This window comes from Sciurus carolinensis, unplaced genomic scaffold (assembly GCF_902686445.1).
Source record: "Sciurus carolinensis unplaced genomic scaffold, mSciCar1.2, whole genome shotgun sequence".
NCBI lineage: Eukaryota > Metazoa > Chordata > Mammalia > Rodentia > Sciuridae > Sciurus > Sciurus carolinensis.
Window position 1 is genome coordinate 1,380,528 of NW_025920151.1, and position 18,644 is coordinate 1,399,171.

Below are 18,644 nucleotides of genomic sequence, written 5' to 3' on the forward strand. Positions count from 1 at the left end.
CTGGTTTAAAAGTAACTTTGATGCTCAGAAGACAAAAAAAAAAATTACTTTCATATTCTCCAGCTGGCAACAATCTATGTACAAGCAGAGTGACCAGAGATGTTAATGAAACAGGTTTTCTATTTGCCCACTTCCCTAACACCACTTTCCGAAAATGAGATTTTGAGAAATCTTGATTCCCTGAAGAAGTCTGTTTAAAGATTAAATGGAAAGACCTTTGCTCTTACAAGGAAGCAAACTGAAGACTTGGCATTGGGGACTTGCTAAGGAACACTCTAAGCTACATTTTACTTGAAAGTATGAAGCCCAAAACAATTAGGATTTATTCATCTCCAGATGGATGATAAGATATTTAAAATTGTCCAGTACAGGGAAAAACAATTTTACTCCAACTTCACACACACACACACACACAAACTATGAAGCAGAAATAGTCCCAGCGAGGGTCAGAGCTTGCTTCTTCCTCTACAATGTCTCCAAATCCGCTTTTCAGCTCCCTGTGCCAGTTCCTCCTAGCACCCCATAACCACCACCCAGCCCAACCTCTCTAAGCTGCTACTTCGCCGCTGCCCCCTGGTCCCTTCGTCTTTAGTTCTGGGCGGACTCAGCCCAACAACCACTCTGCGTCCAGCGCGTCCCTTTGGGTGGCGTCCCTAGCTCTTGGGAGGTTCTTCAAAGCCTGGGGAACAGCGCTAGTGCCTGGAATGGGGAACCCCCACTTCCGGCCTTTCAGGGCTCCTTCCCCCACACCCCGCAGTCCCAGAGGTTTAAGTTACAAGGCACCCTCCTATTCTGGCCCCTCCTGGGCTCAAACACCCAGGGGGTCCTTGCCTTCGCGGAGGTGAGCTTGCACTCACCAGAGGTGAGCAGCCAGGCACATAGCTTGTACACAGTGGCCGTGTTGCAGAAGAAAAAGAGGGTAAAGCAAATGATGCATGCGATGTTGAGCATCATGGAGAGGCCGATGACGAAGAAGGCGACTTCAAGGCGCCCGAGGGCAACGTGGAGAAGTCCGTGAAGCTGCCCCTGCAGCTCAGCTCCCGGGAGAAGCAGTTGCTGATGCAGTAGTGGAAGAGCCTGAAATAGCCGGCTTGCGGGGTGTCCACGCTGTCACCGATCCAGTAGGACTGGATAAAGCACACTACATTGACCATGGCAAAGCAGATGGTGAAGATGGCCCACAGCACTCTGATGGTCTGCGAGTTCCGCACATAGTTGGTGTGGTACACCTTGGCAGTCTCCTGAGCCAGGAGCATCGCGGCAAAGGCGGCGGCGGCTGTGGCTCCAGGCATTCTCCCCCTCCTGCTCCTTCGCATCCTGGTCCTCCCCCTCTCAGCGCGCAGGAGACACATTCTCGGAGCCGCACGCGATTCAATTCCCCTGCCTCTGCCTCAGCCCAACAGCACCTCTTCCAGAGTCTGCATCCTGGCTCCCGGAAGGAGGGTGGGGGAGCTCGGAGCACCCCTCAGGTTTGCCTGGCACTGCCTCCCAGCCCGGGCTCCAGCCCTCCTCACCACTCTCCACCCTTCTTCCCGCTGCCGCCGCTGCTGTTGTAGCTGCTGAAGGCGGCAAATCCCGCGTGTCCCAGCTCTGTTCCAGTCTCTGGCCAGGCCCGCGCTGCCAGTGACCAGGGCACAGAGGAAGGCGGCGACCCTGGAATGACCCTTTTATTTGGCAGACGCAAATAAGAGAAGCGGGCCTGGAGTTTGTGGGGCGAGTGTAATCTAATGATGGGAATCGCAGGACCCACGGGAATCCCAGAGGCATCTCGGGATCCCGGCTGGTGTTAGGGGCCGGTCTAAGAGACTGATTCTGGGAGCATTTCATCGCCGCACAGCAACGTGCTTAGACCTCTGCTGCTTTGCAGAGGCACGAAATGACAAGCGAAAGCAGACATACTGCCCCCAAGAGACCTTCTTTTTACCACCACACAACTGCCCACACCACTCGCCCACTCGCGCTGACTCCTCAGTTATGTCAAGTGGACAGGTAGAGACAGAAGTTGAGCAGGAACCCGATAATCAATAATGTAAAAAGACAAACCTCAAGGTGGTTGCCTTAGCTTATGCAGCCAAATGAACTACAGCCACTTGATGATACAGATTGTCTCTAGCTCAAAACCTTCCCATGGGCGGGGGATGTGTGGAAACGGAAGTGACCTTGTCATAGAATTTTATACTTTGTTTGAAAACAGGATAGTTTGGCCAGTGTTCCATTTATTACACATTCATTAACAGTTGCTTTGTACTAAGGATACAAAAAGGATGACCACCAGATGATGTTTTAATCATCTAGGTATTTCCACTTCCCCCACAACCCAAAACTTTAGTCAACTAGAGTTGCTCTCAGGGCACTTTTCCCTGATTATCTGTATATGATTCCTTACATTTTCATGGAGTATTGCTGTTGTATCCCTTGCATTATGCTGTTTCCATTGTTTATTTTGAGCCCCCTGCCTTTTCCAGGTTTCCAGTTGCTCTTTTAACAGTCCCTCTCTTGCAAACTTCACTTCTCTATTTTTGTTGAGTTTTTTTTTTTTTTCTTTTTGGTTTCTTCTGATTTGGTTTCTTCTTCTGACTTGATATAAAGAAACATGTAGCCACCCTGTAAAACAAGACTTCTCAATAGCAGGAATAGATTTTGGCAACAAACCATTTTGAACTACATGACCACTGAATTCTCTAAGTAAAAAGAAAAAAATTCGGATAGAATCTGATCCCTAATTCTATACTCAGTTGGCTATATAAATGACTAGTCAATGGAAGAATACCTTAAATTATAAGGTTTCATCTGGCTCTTCATTCGATAACCTGAAGATTTGAGATTGCCTGGAGAGACAGAGGCAGTGAGAGGAACATGGGATATGGGACACACGACATATAATAAAGGGCAGCTTCTGCAACTGGAAAAAATTTGAAAGTGTAAGTGTGCAAAATTAACATTCAGCTTTTCTCTGGGTAAGCAGTTCATATATCACAGTTCAAGGTCCATCAGACTGGGATTTGAAAACCAATAGATGACAGAATGAGCATGGAACATGTAAGTGAAAGCAAATAAGAATTTTTGGCAAGTGGGATTGCAAATGCTAAGGAACACCTGGGTAACAGGAGAATACGCACACTATTCAATAACCCAGGAGGACACAAAAACACCTAGGTGTCAGGAGACTGAGCACCCGGTTCAATAACCCAGGAGGACACAGGAACACCTAGGTGACAGGAGACTGTGCACCCTGTTCAATAACCCAGGAGGACAAGGGAATACTTAGGTGACAAGACACTGTGCACCCTCTTCAAGAACACAGGAGGACACAGGAAAAGCTGGGTGACATGAGACTGAGCACCCTGTTCAATAACCCAGGAGGACAAAGGAACACCTGGGTGACAGGAGACGGTGCACCCTGTTCAATAACCCAGGAGGACACAGGAACACCTAGGTGACAGGACACTGCGCACCCACTTCAATAACCCAAGAGGACACAGGAAAACCTGGGTGACATGAGACTGAGTCTCTAATCAATAACCCAGTAGGACATAGGTACACCTGGGTGACAGAGACTGTGCATCTTGTTCAATAACCCAGGAGGACACAGGAACACCTAGGTGACAGGAGACTGTGAAGCCTGTTCAATAACCCAGGAGGACACAGGAACACCTGGGTGACATGAGACTGTACACCCTGTTCAATAACCCAGGAGGACCCTGGAACACCTAGGTCACAGGAAACTGTGCACCCTGTTCAATAACCCAGGATGACACAGGAACACCAGGATGACATGAGACTGTGCACCCTATTCAATAACCCTGGAGGACACAGTACACTTAGGTGACATGAGACTGCACTCCCTGTTCAGTAACCCAGGAAGACACAGGAACACCAGGGTGACAGGAGATGGCGAACCATGTTCAATAACCCAGGAGAACACAGGAACACCTGGGTGGCATGAGACTGTGCACCCTGTTCAATAACCCTGGAGGACACAGTATACCTAGGTGACATGAGACTGTACTCTCTGTTCAGTAACCCAGGAAGACACAGGAAAACCAGGGTTACAGGAGATGGCGAACCGTGTTCAATAACCCAGGAGGACACAGGAACACCTTGGTGACAGGAGACTGTGCACACTGTTCAATAACCAAGGAGGACACAGGAACACATAGGTGACATGAGACTGCGCAACCTGTTCAAAACCCAGGAGGACACAGAAACAACTAGATGACATGAGACTGAGGACCCTGTTCAATCACCCTAGAGGACACAGGAACTACTAGGTGACATGAGACTGTGCACCCGGTTCAATAACCCAGGAGGACACAGGAACTCCAGGGTTACGTGAGACTGTTTACCCTGTTCAGTAACCAAGGAGGACACAGGAACACCTAGGTGTCAGGAGACTGCACACCCTGTTCAATACCCAGGAGGACACAGAACCACCTAGATGACATGAGACTGAGCACCATGTTCAATCACCCTAGAGGACACAGGAATTACTAGGTGACATGAGACTGTGCACCTCTGTTCAAAAACCCAGGAGGTCACAGGAACACCTGGGTGACATGAGACTGTGCACCCTGTTCAATAACCCTGGACAAAACAGTACACCTAGGTGACATGAGACGGCACTCCCTGTTCAGTAACCCAGGAAGACACAAGAACACCTGGTTGACAGGAGACTGCAAAACCTGTTCAATAAACCCAGAAAGACACAGGAATACCTGGGTAACAGGAGAGGGTGCATGCTGTTCTATAACCGAGGAGGACACAAGAACACATAGATGACATCAGACTGTGCACCCTTTTCAATAAAACAGGAGGACACAGGAACACATGGGTGACAGGAGACTGCGTACCCTGTTCCATAACCCAGGAAGACACAGGAACACCTAGTGTCAGGAGACTGAGCACCCGGCTCAATAACCCTATAGGATAAACGACCTACTAGGTGACATGAGACTGGGCACCCTGTTCAATAACCCAGGAGAACACAGGAACAACTTGGTGACATGAACTGCACACCTGTTCAATAACCCAGGAGGACACAGGAACACCTGGGTGACATGAGACTGTTCACCCTGTTAAATAACCCAGGAGGACACAGGGACACCTAGGTGATATGAGACTGAGCACCCTGTTCAATAACCCAGGAGGACACAGGGACACCTATGAGACAGGAAACTGCACACCCTATTCAATAAACCAGGAGGACACAGGAAAACCTGGGTGACATGAGAATTAGCACCCTATTCAATAACCCAGGAGGACACATGTACACCTGGGTGAAAGGAGACTGTGCATCCTGTTCAATAACCCAGGAGGACACAGGAACACCTAGGTGACAGGAGACTGCACACCCTGTTCAATAACCCAGGAGGACACAAGACAACTTGGTGACTGGAGACAGCACACCCTGTTCAATAACCGTGGAGGACATAGAAACACCAGTGTGAAGGGAGACTGTGAACCCTGTTCAATAACCCAGGAGGACACCGGAACACCTGGGTGAAAGGAGACTGCACACCCTGTTCAATAACCTAAAAAAACAAAGGAACACCTAGGTGACAGGAGACGACACATCCTGTTTAATAACCCTGGAGGACACAGGAACACCAGGGTGACATGAGACTGCACACCTTGTTCAATAACCCAGGAGGACACAGGAACACCTAGGTGACAGGAACTGCAAAACCTGTTCAATAACCGAGGATGACACAGGAACACATAGGTGACATGACACTGTGCAACCTGTTCAATAACCGAGAACACAGGAACATCCAGTGACAGGAGACTGCGCACCCTGATCAATAACCCAAGAGGACACAGGAAAACCTGGTTGACAGGAGACTGCACACCCTGTTCAATAACCCAGGAGGACACAGTAACAACTAGGTGACATGAGACTCTGCACCCTGTTCAATAACCCAGGAGTTCACAGGAACACCTGGATGACATGGACTGTGCACCCTGTTCAATAGCACAGGAGGACACAGGAACACCTGGGTGAAAAGAGACTGTGCACCCTGTTCAATAACCCAGGAGGAACAGGAACACCTGGGTGACATAAGACTTTGCACCCTGTTCAATAACCCAGGAGGAAACAGGAACACCTAGGTGACATGAGATTGCACACCCAGTTCAATAACCCAGGAAGACAAAGATGCACCTAGCTGACAAGAGGCTGCGCACCGTTATCAATAACCCAAGAGGACACAGGAAAACCTAGGTAAGAGGAGATTGCACACCTTGTTCAATAACCCAAGAGTACACAGGAACACCTGGGTGACAGGAGACTGTGCAACTTGTTCCATAACCCTGGAGGACATATTACACCCAGGTGACATGAGACTGCACTCTCTGTTCAGTAACCCAGGAAGACACAGGAACACCATGTGACAGAACACTGCGCTTCCTGTTCAATAATCCAAAAGGACACAGGAACACCTAGTTGACAGGAAATTGCACAACCTGTTCAATAACCCAGAAAGGTACAGGAACACCTGGGTAACAGGAGACTGTGAACCCTGTTCAATAACCAAGGAGGACACAGGAACACCTAGCTGACATGAGACTGCGCACCGTGATGAATAACCCAGGAGGACACAGGAAAACCTAGGAAAGAGGAGATTGCACACCGTGTTCAAAAACCCAAGAGGACACAGGAACACTGGGTGACAGGAGACTGCACACCCTGTCCAATAACCCAGGAAAACACAGGAACACCTAGGTGACAGGAGACTGCGCAACCTGTTCAATAGCCCTGGAGGACATATTACACCCAGGTGACATGAGACTGCACTCTCGGTTCAGTAAGCCAGGAAGACACAGGAATACCTTGGTAACAGGAGACTATGCACCCTGTTCAATAACCAAGGGGGACAGAAACACCTGGGTGACTGGAGACTGCGTACCCTGTTCAATATCCCAGGAAGACAAAGGAACACCTAGGTGTCAGGAGACAGTGCACCCTGTTCAAAACCCAGGAGGATACAGAACCACCTAGATGACATGAGACTGAGCACGATGTACAATCACCCTAGAGGACACAGGAACAACTAGGTGACATGAGACTGTGCACATGTGTTCAATAACCCAGGAGGACACAAGAAAATCTTGGTGACATGAGACTGCACACTCTGTCCAATAATCCAGGAAAACACAGGAACACCTAGGTGACAGGAGACTGCGCAACCTGTTCAATAGCCCTGGAGGACATATTACACCCAGGTGATATGAGACTGCACTCTCGATTCAGTAAGCCAGGAAGACACAGGAATACCTTGGTAACAGGAGACTATGCACCCTGTTCAATAACCAAGGGGGACAGAAACACCTGGGTGACTGGAGACTGCGTACTCTGTTCAATATCCCAGGAAGACAGAGGAACACCTAGGTGTCAGGAGACAGTGCACCCTGTTCAAAACCCAGGAGGATACAGAACCACCTAGATGACATGAGACTGAGCACGATGTACAATCACCCTAGAGGACACAGGAACAACTAGGTGACATGAGACTGTGCACATGTGTTCAATAACCCAGGAGGACACAAGAAAATCTTGGTGACATGAGACTGCACACCTGTTCAATAACCCAGGACGACACAGGAACACCTGGGTGACATGAGACTGTGCACCCTGTTCAATAACCCAGGAGGACACAGGAACACCTGGGTGAAAAGAGACTGTGCACCCTGTTCAATAACCCAAAAGGTCACAGTAACACATGGGGGATATGAGACTGTGCACCCTATTCAATAACCAAGGAGAGCAGAGGAACAACTGGGTGACATGAGTCTGTGCACCCTGTTCAATTACCCAGGAGTACAGAGGAACAACTAGGTTACATGACAATGTGCACCCTGTTCAATAACCCAGGAAGACACAGGAACACCTAGCTGAAAGGAGACTGCGCACTCAGATCTATAACCCAAGAGGTCACAGGAAAACCTAGGTGACAGGAGACGCACACCCTGTTCAATAACCCAGGAAAACACAGGAACACCTAGGTGACAGGAGACTGCGCAACCTGTTCAATAAACCAAGAGTACACAGGAACACCAGGGTGACATGAGATTGCATACTTTATTCAATAACCCAGGAGGACACAGGAAAACATAGGTGCCAGGAACTGTGAAACCTGTTCAATAACTGAGGAGGACACATGAACACATAGGTGACATGACAATGTCCAACCGTTCAATAACCAAGAAGGACACAGGAACACGTAGTGACTGGAGACTGCGCACCCTGATCAATAACCCATGAGGACACAGGAAAACTTAGGTGACAGGAGACTGCACACCCTGTTCAATAACCCAGGAATACACAGGAACACCTAGGTGATAAGAGACTACGCAACCTGTTCAAGAAATCAGGAGTACACAGGAACACCAGGGTGACATGAGACTGCCCACCTTGTTCAATAACCCAGGAGGACACAGGAAAACGTAGGTGCCAGGAACTGCAAAACCTGTTCAATAACCAAGGAGGACACAGGAACACATAGGTGACATGACACTGCACAACCTGTTCAATAACCCAGGAGAACACAGGAACACCTAAGTGACAGGCAGTGGGAAACCTGTTCAATAACCGAGGAGTACACAGGAACACATAGGTTACATGAGACTGTGCATTCTGTTCAATAACCCAGGAGGACACAGGAACACCTGGGTGACATGAGTATGTGCCCCTGTTCAATAACCCAGGAGGACACAGGAACACATGGGTGACAAGAGACTGTGCACACTGTTAAATAACCCAGGAGGTCACAGTAACATCTGGGGGACATGAGATTGTGCATCCTGTTCAATAACCCAGGAGGACACAGGAACAACTAGGTTACATGACAATGTGCACCCTGTTCAATAACCCTGGAAGACACAGGAAGACCTAGCAGAAAAGAGACAGCAACCCTGATCAATAACACAGGAGGACACAGGAAAAACTAGGTGACAGGAGACGGCACACCCTGTTCAATAATCCAGGAGGATACAAGATGACTCGATGACAGGAGACTGCACAACCTGTTTAATAACCCTGGAGGACACTGGAACACCAGGGTTAAGGGAGACTGCGGACTCTGTTCAATAACCCAGGAGGACACCGGAACACCTGGGTGAAAGGAGAATGCACACCCTATTCAATAACCCAGGAAAACACAGGAACACCTAGGTGACAGGAGACTGTGCATCCTGTTCAATAACCCAGGAGGACACAGGAACAACAGGGTGACATGAGACTGCACACCTTGTTCAATAACCCAGGAGGACACAGGAAAACCTAGGTGCCAGGAACTGCGAACCTGTTCAATAACCGAGGAGGACACAGGAACACATGGATGCCATGAAACTGTGCAACCTGTTCAATAACTGAGGACACAGGAACACCTAGTGACAGGAGACTGCGCACCCTGATCAATAACCCAGGAGGACACAGGAAAACGTAGGTGACGGGAGACTGCACACCCTCTTCATTAACCAAGGAGGACACAGGAACACCTGGTTGACAGGAGACTGCACACCCTGTTCAATAACCCAGGAGGACACAGGAATACCTAGGTGACAGGAGACTACGCACCATGTTCAATAACCCAGGATGACACAAAAACACATGGGTGATATGAGACTGTGCACCCTGTTCAATAACCGAGGAGGACACAGGAACACTTGTGTGACATGAGACTGTGCACGCTGTTCAAAAACCCAGGAGAACACAGGAAGACCTAGGTGACAGGAGACTGCACACCCTGTTCAATAACCCAGGAGGACACAGGAATATCTGGGTGAAAGGAGACTGTGCAAACTGTTCAATAAACCTGGAGGACACAGGAACACCAGGGTGACATGAGACTGTGCTCCCTGTTCAATAAACCAAGAGGACACAGGACCACCTAGGTGACATCAGACTGTGCTCCCTGTTCAATAACCCAGGAGACACAGGCACACTTGGGTGATATGAGACTGCACACCCTGTTCAATAACCCAGGAGGACACAGGACACCTAGATGACATGAGACTTAACCCTCTTCAGTAACCCAGGAAGAGACAGGAATACCTCGGTGACAGGAGACTGAGCACCTGTTCAATAACCCAGGAGACACAGGAATACCTGGGTGACATGAGACTGCACACCCTGTTCAATAACCTAGGAGGACATAGAATAACCTGGGTGTCATGAGACTGTGAACCCTGTTCAATAACCCAAGAGAACACAGGAACACATAGGTGAGATGAGACTGCACCCTTTACAATAAGCCAGGAGGACACAGGAACACCTGGCTGACATGAGACTTAGTACCCTGTTAAATCACCCAGGAGGACACAGGAAAACCTAGGTGACAGGAGACTGAACGCTGTTCAAGAACCCAGGAGGATACTGGAACACCTAGGTGACATAAGACTGCACACCATTTTCAATAAACCTGTTGGACACAGGAACCCATGGCTGACATGGGACTGTGCACCCTATTCAATAACCGAGGAGGACGCAGGAACACCTATGTGACCAGAGACTGTGAACCCTGTTCAATCATCCAAGAGAACACAGGAACACCAGGGTGACAGGATACTGCAAATTGATCAATAACCCAGGAGAACAGAGGAACACCTGGGTGAGGTGAGACTGCGCACTATGTTCAATAACCCAGGGGGACACAGGAACACCTAGGTGTCAGGAGACTGCGAACCCTGTTCAATAACCCTGGAGGACACAGGAGTACCTAGGTAACATGAGACTAAGCACCCTGTTAAATAACCCAGTAGGACATAGGAACACCTAGGTGACAGGAGACTGTGCACCCTGTTCAATCACCAGGAGGTAGAGGAACACCTAGGTGATATGAGACTCTGCACCCTGTTCCATAACCTAGGAGGACACAGGAACACCTTGGTGACATGAGACTGCACACCCTGTTCAATAACCCAGGAAGACACAGGAACACCTGGGTGACAGGAGAATGTGCACCCTGTTCAATAACCCAGGAGGACACAGGAACACCTGGGTGACATGAGACTGTGCAACCTGTTCAAAAATCCAGTATGACAGAAAAACACATGGGTGAGAAGTGACTGTGCACCCTGTTCCATAACCAAGAAGGACACAGGAACACCTAGGTGACATGAGACTGTGCACCCGGTTCAATAATCCAGGAAGAAACAGGAACACCTAGGTGACATGAGACTGCCCTCTGTTCAGTAATCCAGGAGGACACAGAAATACCTAGGTAACAGGAGACTGAGCACCTGTTCAATAAACCAGGAAGACATAGGAACACATGGGTGACATGAGACTACGCAACCTGTTCAATAAACCAGGAGTACACAGGAACACCTAGGTGAAATGAGACTTAACTCTGTTCAATAACCAAGGAGGACACAGGAAAACCTATGTGACATGAGACTGAGCACCCTGTTCAATAACCCAGGAGGACACAGGAACACCTAGGTGTCAGCAGACTGCGAACCCTGTTCAATAACACAGGAGGACACAGGAACACCTGGGTGACATGAGAGACTGCACCCTGTTGAATAACCCAGGAGGACACAGGACACCTGGGTGACATGATACTGCCCACCCTGTTCAATAATCCAGGAGGAACACATATGTGAGATGAGACTGCACCCTTTTCAATTAGCCAGGAGGTCACAGGAACACCTGGGTGACAGGAGAATTAGTACCGTGTTCAATCACCCAGGAGGACACAAGAACACCTAGGTGACTGGAGACTGCACACCCTTTCAATAAGCCAGGTGAACACAGGAACACCTGGGTGACATGACTCTGTGCACCCTGTTTAGTAACCCAGGAGGACACAGGAACACCTAAGTGATATGAGATTTAACCCTGTTCAATAACCCAGGAGGACACAGGAACACCTGGGTGACATTAGACTGCACACTCTGTTCAATTACACAGGAGGAGACAGGAACAACTGGGTGACATGAGACCATGCACCCTGTTCAATAACTGAGGAGGACACAGGAAAACCTATGTGACATGAGACTTAACCCTGTTCAATAACCCAGGAGGACACAGGAGCACCTAGGTGACATGAGTCTGAGAACCATGTTCAATAAACCAGGAGGACACAGGAACACCTATGTGTCAGGAGACTGTACACCTTGTTCAATAACCCAGGAGGACACAGGAACACATGTGAGATGAGACTGCACCATTTTCAATCACCCAGGAGGACACAGGAACACCTAGGTGACAGGAGACTGCACCCTGTTCAATAACCCAGGAGGAAAAAGGAACACCTAGGTGACATGAGACTGCATACCTTTTTCAATATCCCAGTTGGACACAGGAACACTTGGCTGATATGAGACTGTGCACACTGTTCAATAACCCAGGAGGACACAGGAATACCTTGGTGACAGGAGACTGTGCACCATGTTCTATCACCCAGGAGAACACAGGAATACCAGTGTGACAGGAGACTGCAAATTATTCAATAACCCAGGAGGACAGAGGGACACCTGGGTGAGGTCAGACTGCGCACACTGTTGAATAACCCAGGAGGACACAGGAACACCTAGGTGACAGGAGACTGTGCACCCTGTTCACTCACCCAGGAGAACAGAGGAACACCTAGGTGATATGAGACTGTGCATCCTGTTAAATAATCCAGGAGGACACAGGATCACCTAGGTGACATCAGAATGTGCACTTTTTTCAATAACCCAGGAGGACACAGGAACCCCTGAGTGACATGAGACTGTGCACATTGTTCAATAACCAGGGGGACACAGGAACACCTAAGTTACATGAGACTGCCCACACAGCTCAATCACCCTAGAGGATATAGGAACACCTAGGTAACATGCGACTACACAACCTGTTCAATAACCCAGGAGGACACAGGAACATCTGGATGACAGGAGACTGCAAATTGTTCAAGAACCCCGGAGGAGAGAGGCAAACCTGGGTGAGGTGAGTTGCGCACACTGTTGAATAACCCAGGAGGGCAGAGGAACACCTAGGTCACAGGATACTGTGCACCATGTTTAATCACTCAGGAGGATATAGAACTCCTGGGTGAGAAGATACTGTGCATCCTGTTCAATAACCCAGTAGGACACAGGAACACCTAGGTGACAGTACACTGTGCACTCTGTAAAATAACCAAGGAGAACACAGGAACAACTGTGTGACATGAGACTGAGCACCCTGTTCAATAACCCAGGAGAACACAGGGAAACCTGGGTGACATGAGACTGAGCACCCTGTTCAATAACCCAGGATGACACAGGAGCACCTAGGTAACATGAGACTGAGCACCCTGTTCAATAATGCAGGAGGACACAGGAACACCTAGGTGTCAGGAGACTCCTAACCCTGTTCAATAACTCAGGAGGACACAGGAATACCTTGGTGACATGAGAGACTGCACCCTGTTCAATAACCTAAGAGGACACATTAACACCTGGGTGACATGAGACTGCCCACCCTATTCAATAATTCAGGAGGACACAGGAATACATAGGTGAGATGAGACTGCATGCACTGTTCAATAACCCAGGAGGACACAGGAACACCTGGGTGACATGAGAATACGCACCCTGTTCAATAACCCAGGAGGATACAGGAACACGTATGTGACATGAGAATTAACCCTGTTCAATAACCCAGGAGGTCACAGGAACACCTCGGTGACAGGAGACTGAGCACCTGTTCAATAACCAAGGAGACACAGGAAAATCTGGGTGACATGAGAATGCACACGCTGTTCAATAACCCAGGATGACACAGGAGCACCTAGGTAACATGAGACTGAGCACCCTGTTCAATAACGCAGGAGGACACAGGAACACCTAGGTATCAGGAGACTCCTAACCCTGTTCAATAACTCAGGAGGACACAGGAATACCTTGGTGACATGAGAGACTGCACCCTGTTCAATAACCTAAGAGGACACATTAACACCTGGGTGACATGAGACTGCCCACCCTATTCAATAATTCAGGAGGACACAGGAATACATAGGTGAGATGAGACTGCAGCATTTTCAATAAGCCAGTAGGATACAGGATCACCTGGGTGATATGAGATTTAGTACTCAGTTCAATCACCCAGGAGGACACAGGAACACCTAGGTGACATAAGACTACACCCTGATCAAGAACCCAGGAGGATACTGGAACACTTAGGTGACATAAGACTGCACACCCTTTTCAATAAACCAGTTGGACACAGGAACACATGGATGACATAAGACTGTGCACCCTGTTCAATAACCGAGAACGACACAGGAACACCTAGGTGACAGGAGACTGTGAACCATGTTCAATCATCCAAGAGAACACAGGGACACCAAGGTGACAGGATAATGCAAATTGTTCAATAACCCAGGAGGACAGAGGAACACTAGGGTGAAGTGAGACTGCGCACACTGTTCAATATCCCAGGGGGACACAGGAACACCTAGGTGACAGGAGACTGTGCACCCTGTTCAATCACTCAGGAAGACATAGAACTCCTGGGTGACAAGATACTGTGCACGCTGTTCAACAATGCAGTAGGACACAGGAAAACCTAGGTGACAGGAGACTCTGCACCCTGTTCAATCACCCAGCAGGACAGAGGAACACCAGGGTGAAGTGAGACTGCGCACACTGTTCAATATCCCAGGGGGACACAGGAACACCTAGGTGACAGGAGACTGTGCACCCTGTTCAATCACTCAGGAGGACATAGAACTCCTGGGTGACAAGATACTGTGCACGCTGTTCAACAATGCAGTAGGACACAGGAAAACCTAGGTGACAGGAGACTCTGCACCCTGTTCAATCACCCAGGAGGACAGAGGAACACATAGGTGATATGAGAATGTGCACCCTGTTAAATAACCCAATAGAACACAGGAACACCTAGGTGACAGGAGACTGTGCACCCTGTTCAATCACCGAGGTGGTTGAGGAACACCTAGGTGATATGAAACTCTGCACCTTGTTCAATAACCCAGGATGACACAGATACACCTGGGTGACATAAGACTGTTCACCCTGTTAAATCAGCCTAGAGGATATAGGACCACCTAGGTGTCATGACAGTACACACCCTGTTCAATAACCCAGGAGGACACAGGATCACCTAGGTGACATCAGACTGTGCACCCTGTTCAATAACCCAGGAGGACAAAGGAACACCTGGGTGACATGAGACTGCACCCTGTTCAAGAACCAGGGGGACACAGGAACACCTAAGTTACATGAGACTGCCCACCCTGTTCAATCTCCCCAGAGGATATAGGAACACCTAGGTGACATGAGACTACACACCCTGTTCAATAACTCAGGAGGATACAGGAACACCTGGGTGACATGAGACTGAGCACACTGTTCAATAACCCAGGAGGACACAGGAACACCTGGGTGACATGTGACTGAGCACCCTGTTCAATAAACCAGTAGGACACAGGAACACCTAGGTATCAGGACACTGCACACCCTGTTCAATATCCCAGGAGGACAGAGGAACACCTAGGTGACATGAGACTGTGCACCCTGTTAAATAACCCTGGAGGACACAGGAAACCTGGGTGACTTGAGACTGAGCACCCTGTTCAAAAACCCAGTAGGACACAGATTCACCTAGGTGACATCAGACTGTGCACCTGTTCAATAACTCAGGAGGACACAGGAACACCTAGATGTCAGGAGACTGTTCACACTGTTCAATAACCCAGGAGGGCACAGGAGCACCTAGGTGACAGGAGACTGTGCACCCTGTTCAATCACCCAGGAGAACACAGGAACATTAGGGTGACAGGAAACTGCAAATTTTTCAATAATCCAGGAAGACAGAGGAAAACCTGGGTGAGGTGAGTTGCGCACACTGTTGAATAACCCAGGAACACAAAGGAACACCTAGGTGACAGGAGACTGTGCACCACATTCAATCACTCAGGAAGATATAGAACTCCTGGGTGACAAGATACTGTGCATCCTGTTCAATAACCAGGTAGGACACAGGAACACCTAGGTGACAGGACACTGTGCACCCTGTTAAATAACCCATGTGGACACAGGAAAACCTGTGTGACATGAGACTGAGCACCCTGTTCAATACCCCAGGAAGACACAGGGAAACCTGGGTGACATGGGACTGAGCACCCTGTTCAATAACCTAGGAGGACACAGGACGAACTAGGTGTTAGGAGACTTCGCAACATGTTCAATAACCCAGGAGGACACAGGAACACCTGGGTGACATGAGACTGCACACAGTGTTCAATAACCCAGGAGGACACAGGAACACATAGGTGAGATGAGACTGCACCCTTTTCATAAAGCCAGGAGGACACAAGATCACCTGGGTGACAGGAGACTGAATATTCTGTTCAATCACCCAGAAGGACACAGGAGCACCTAGGTGACCGGAACTGAGAAACCTGTTCTATAACCGAGGAGGACAAAGGAACATATAGGTGACAGGAGACTGGGCACCCTATTCAATAATCCAGGAGGACACAGGAAGATCGAGGTGACAAGAGACTTCACACCCTGTTCTATAAACCAGAAAGAAACAGGAAACACCTGGGTGACAGGAGACTGCACACCTTGTTCAATAACCCAGGAAAACACAGGAACACCTAGGAGACATGAGACTGCACTCACTTTTCAATAACCCAGGAGGACACAGGAACACCAGATGACATGAGACTGAACACCCTGTTGAATAACACAGGAGGATACAGGAACACCAAGGTGACAGAAAATGCGAAACCTGTTCAATAACCGAGGAGGACACAGGAACACATAGGTGACATGAGACTGCGAACCCTGTTCAATAACCCAGGAGGACACAGAAACCCCTGGGTGAACTGAGACTGTGCACCTGTTCAATAACCCAGGATGACACAAAAACACATGGGTGATAGGAGGCTGTGCACCCTGTTCAATAACCCAAATGACACAGAATCACCTAGGTGATATGAGACTGTTCACCCTGTTCAATAATCCAGGAGGACACAGGAACAATTAGGTGACATGAGATTGCCCTCTGTTAAATAACCCAGGAAGACACAGGAATACCTAGGTGACAGGAGACTGTTACCCTGTTCAATCACTCAGGAGTACATAGAACTTCTGGGTGACAACATACTTTGCACCCTGTTCAATAACCCTGGAGGACACAGGAACATCTCGGTGACATTGGAAGACTTCACCCTGTTCAATAACCCAGGAGGACACAAGAACACCTGGGTGACATGACACTGAGCACCCTGTTCAATATCCCAGAAGGACACAGGAAAACCTGGGTGACATGAGATGGAGCGCCCTGTTCAATAACCCAGAGGGACACAAGAACACCTAGGTGTCAGGAGACTGTGCACCCTCTTCAATAAACCAGGAGGAAATAGGAACACTTAGGTGACATGAGACTTAAGCCTGTTCATTAACCCAGGAAGACAGAGGAACACCTGTGTGACATGAGACTGCCCACCCTGTTCAATAAGCCAGGAGGACACAGGAATACACAGGTTAGATGAGACTGCACCCTTTTCAGTAAGCCAGGAGGACCCAGAAACACCTGGGTGACATGAGAATTAGTACCCGGTTCAATCACCCAGGAGGACACAGGAACACATAGGTCATAGGAGACTGCACTCTGTTTAATGACCCAGGAGGACACAGGAACACCTAGGTAACATGAGACTGCACACATTTTCAATAACCCAGTTGGACACAGGAACACCTGGGTGGCATGGGACTCTGCACCCTGTTCAATAACCCAGGAGGACACAGGAACACCTAAGTTACATGAGACTGCACAACCTATTCAATCACCCTAGAGGATATAGGAACACATTGGTGACATGAGATTACACACCCAGTTCAATAACCCAGGAGGACACAGGAACATCTGTGTGACCTTGGGAAGACTGCACCCTGTTCAATAACTCAGGAGGAAACAGGAACACCTGGGTGACATGAAACTGCGCACACTGTTGAAAATCAGGAGACTGTGCACCCTGTTCAATCACCCAGGAGGACAGAGGAACACCTAGGTGATATGAGACTGTGCACCCTGTGAAATAATCCAGGAGGACACAGGAACATCTGGGTGACATGAGACTGAGCACCCTGTTCAATAACCCAGGAGAACACAGGGAAACCTGGGTAACATGAGACTGAGCACCCTGTTCAATAACCTTGGAGGACACAGGACCACCTAGGTGTTAGGAGACTGAGCAACATGTTCAATAACCCAGGACGACAAAGGAACACATGGGTGACATGAGACTGCACGCACTGTTCTATAACCCAGGAGGACACAGGAACACCTGGGTGACATGAGACTACACACCCTGTTCATTAACCCAGGAGGTCACAGGAACACCTAGGTGACATGAGACTTAACCCTGTTCAAAAACCCAGGAGGACACAGGAAAACCTGGGTGACATGAATCTGTGCACCCTGTTCAATAACCCAGGATGACCCAGGAATACCTAGGTGACATGAGATTGAGCACCCAGGTCAATATCCCAGGAGGACATAGGAACACCTAAGTTTTAGGAGACTGCGAATCCATTTCAATAACAAAGGAGGAAAAAAGAACACCTGCTGACATGAGACTGTATACCCTATTAAATAACACAGGAGGACAAAGGAACACCTGGGTGACATAAGACTGAGGACC

The 18,644-nt window shown here is 48.8% G+C and overlaps 1 protein-coding gene across 1 annotated transcript in view; it reads right to left on the reverse strand.

Moving 5' to 3' along the window:
• Nucleotides 1-1,292, reverse strand: part of LOC124974509 (LHFPL tetraspan subfamily member 3 protein-like) — a 39,169-nt gene extending 37,877 nt beyond the window's left edge. Inside the window, 2 exon segments of the mRNA XM_047537717.1 lie at nt 858-980; nt 983-1,292. Coding sequence (XP_047393673.1) covers nt 858-980; nt 983-1,292 — 433 coding nt within the window.
• Between the last annotated feature and the right edge of the window lie 17,352 nt (nt 1,293-18,644).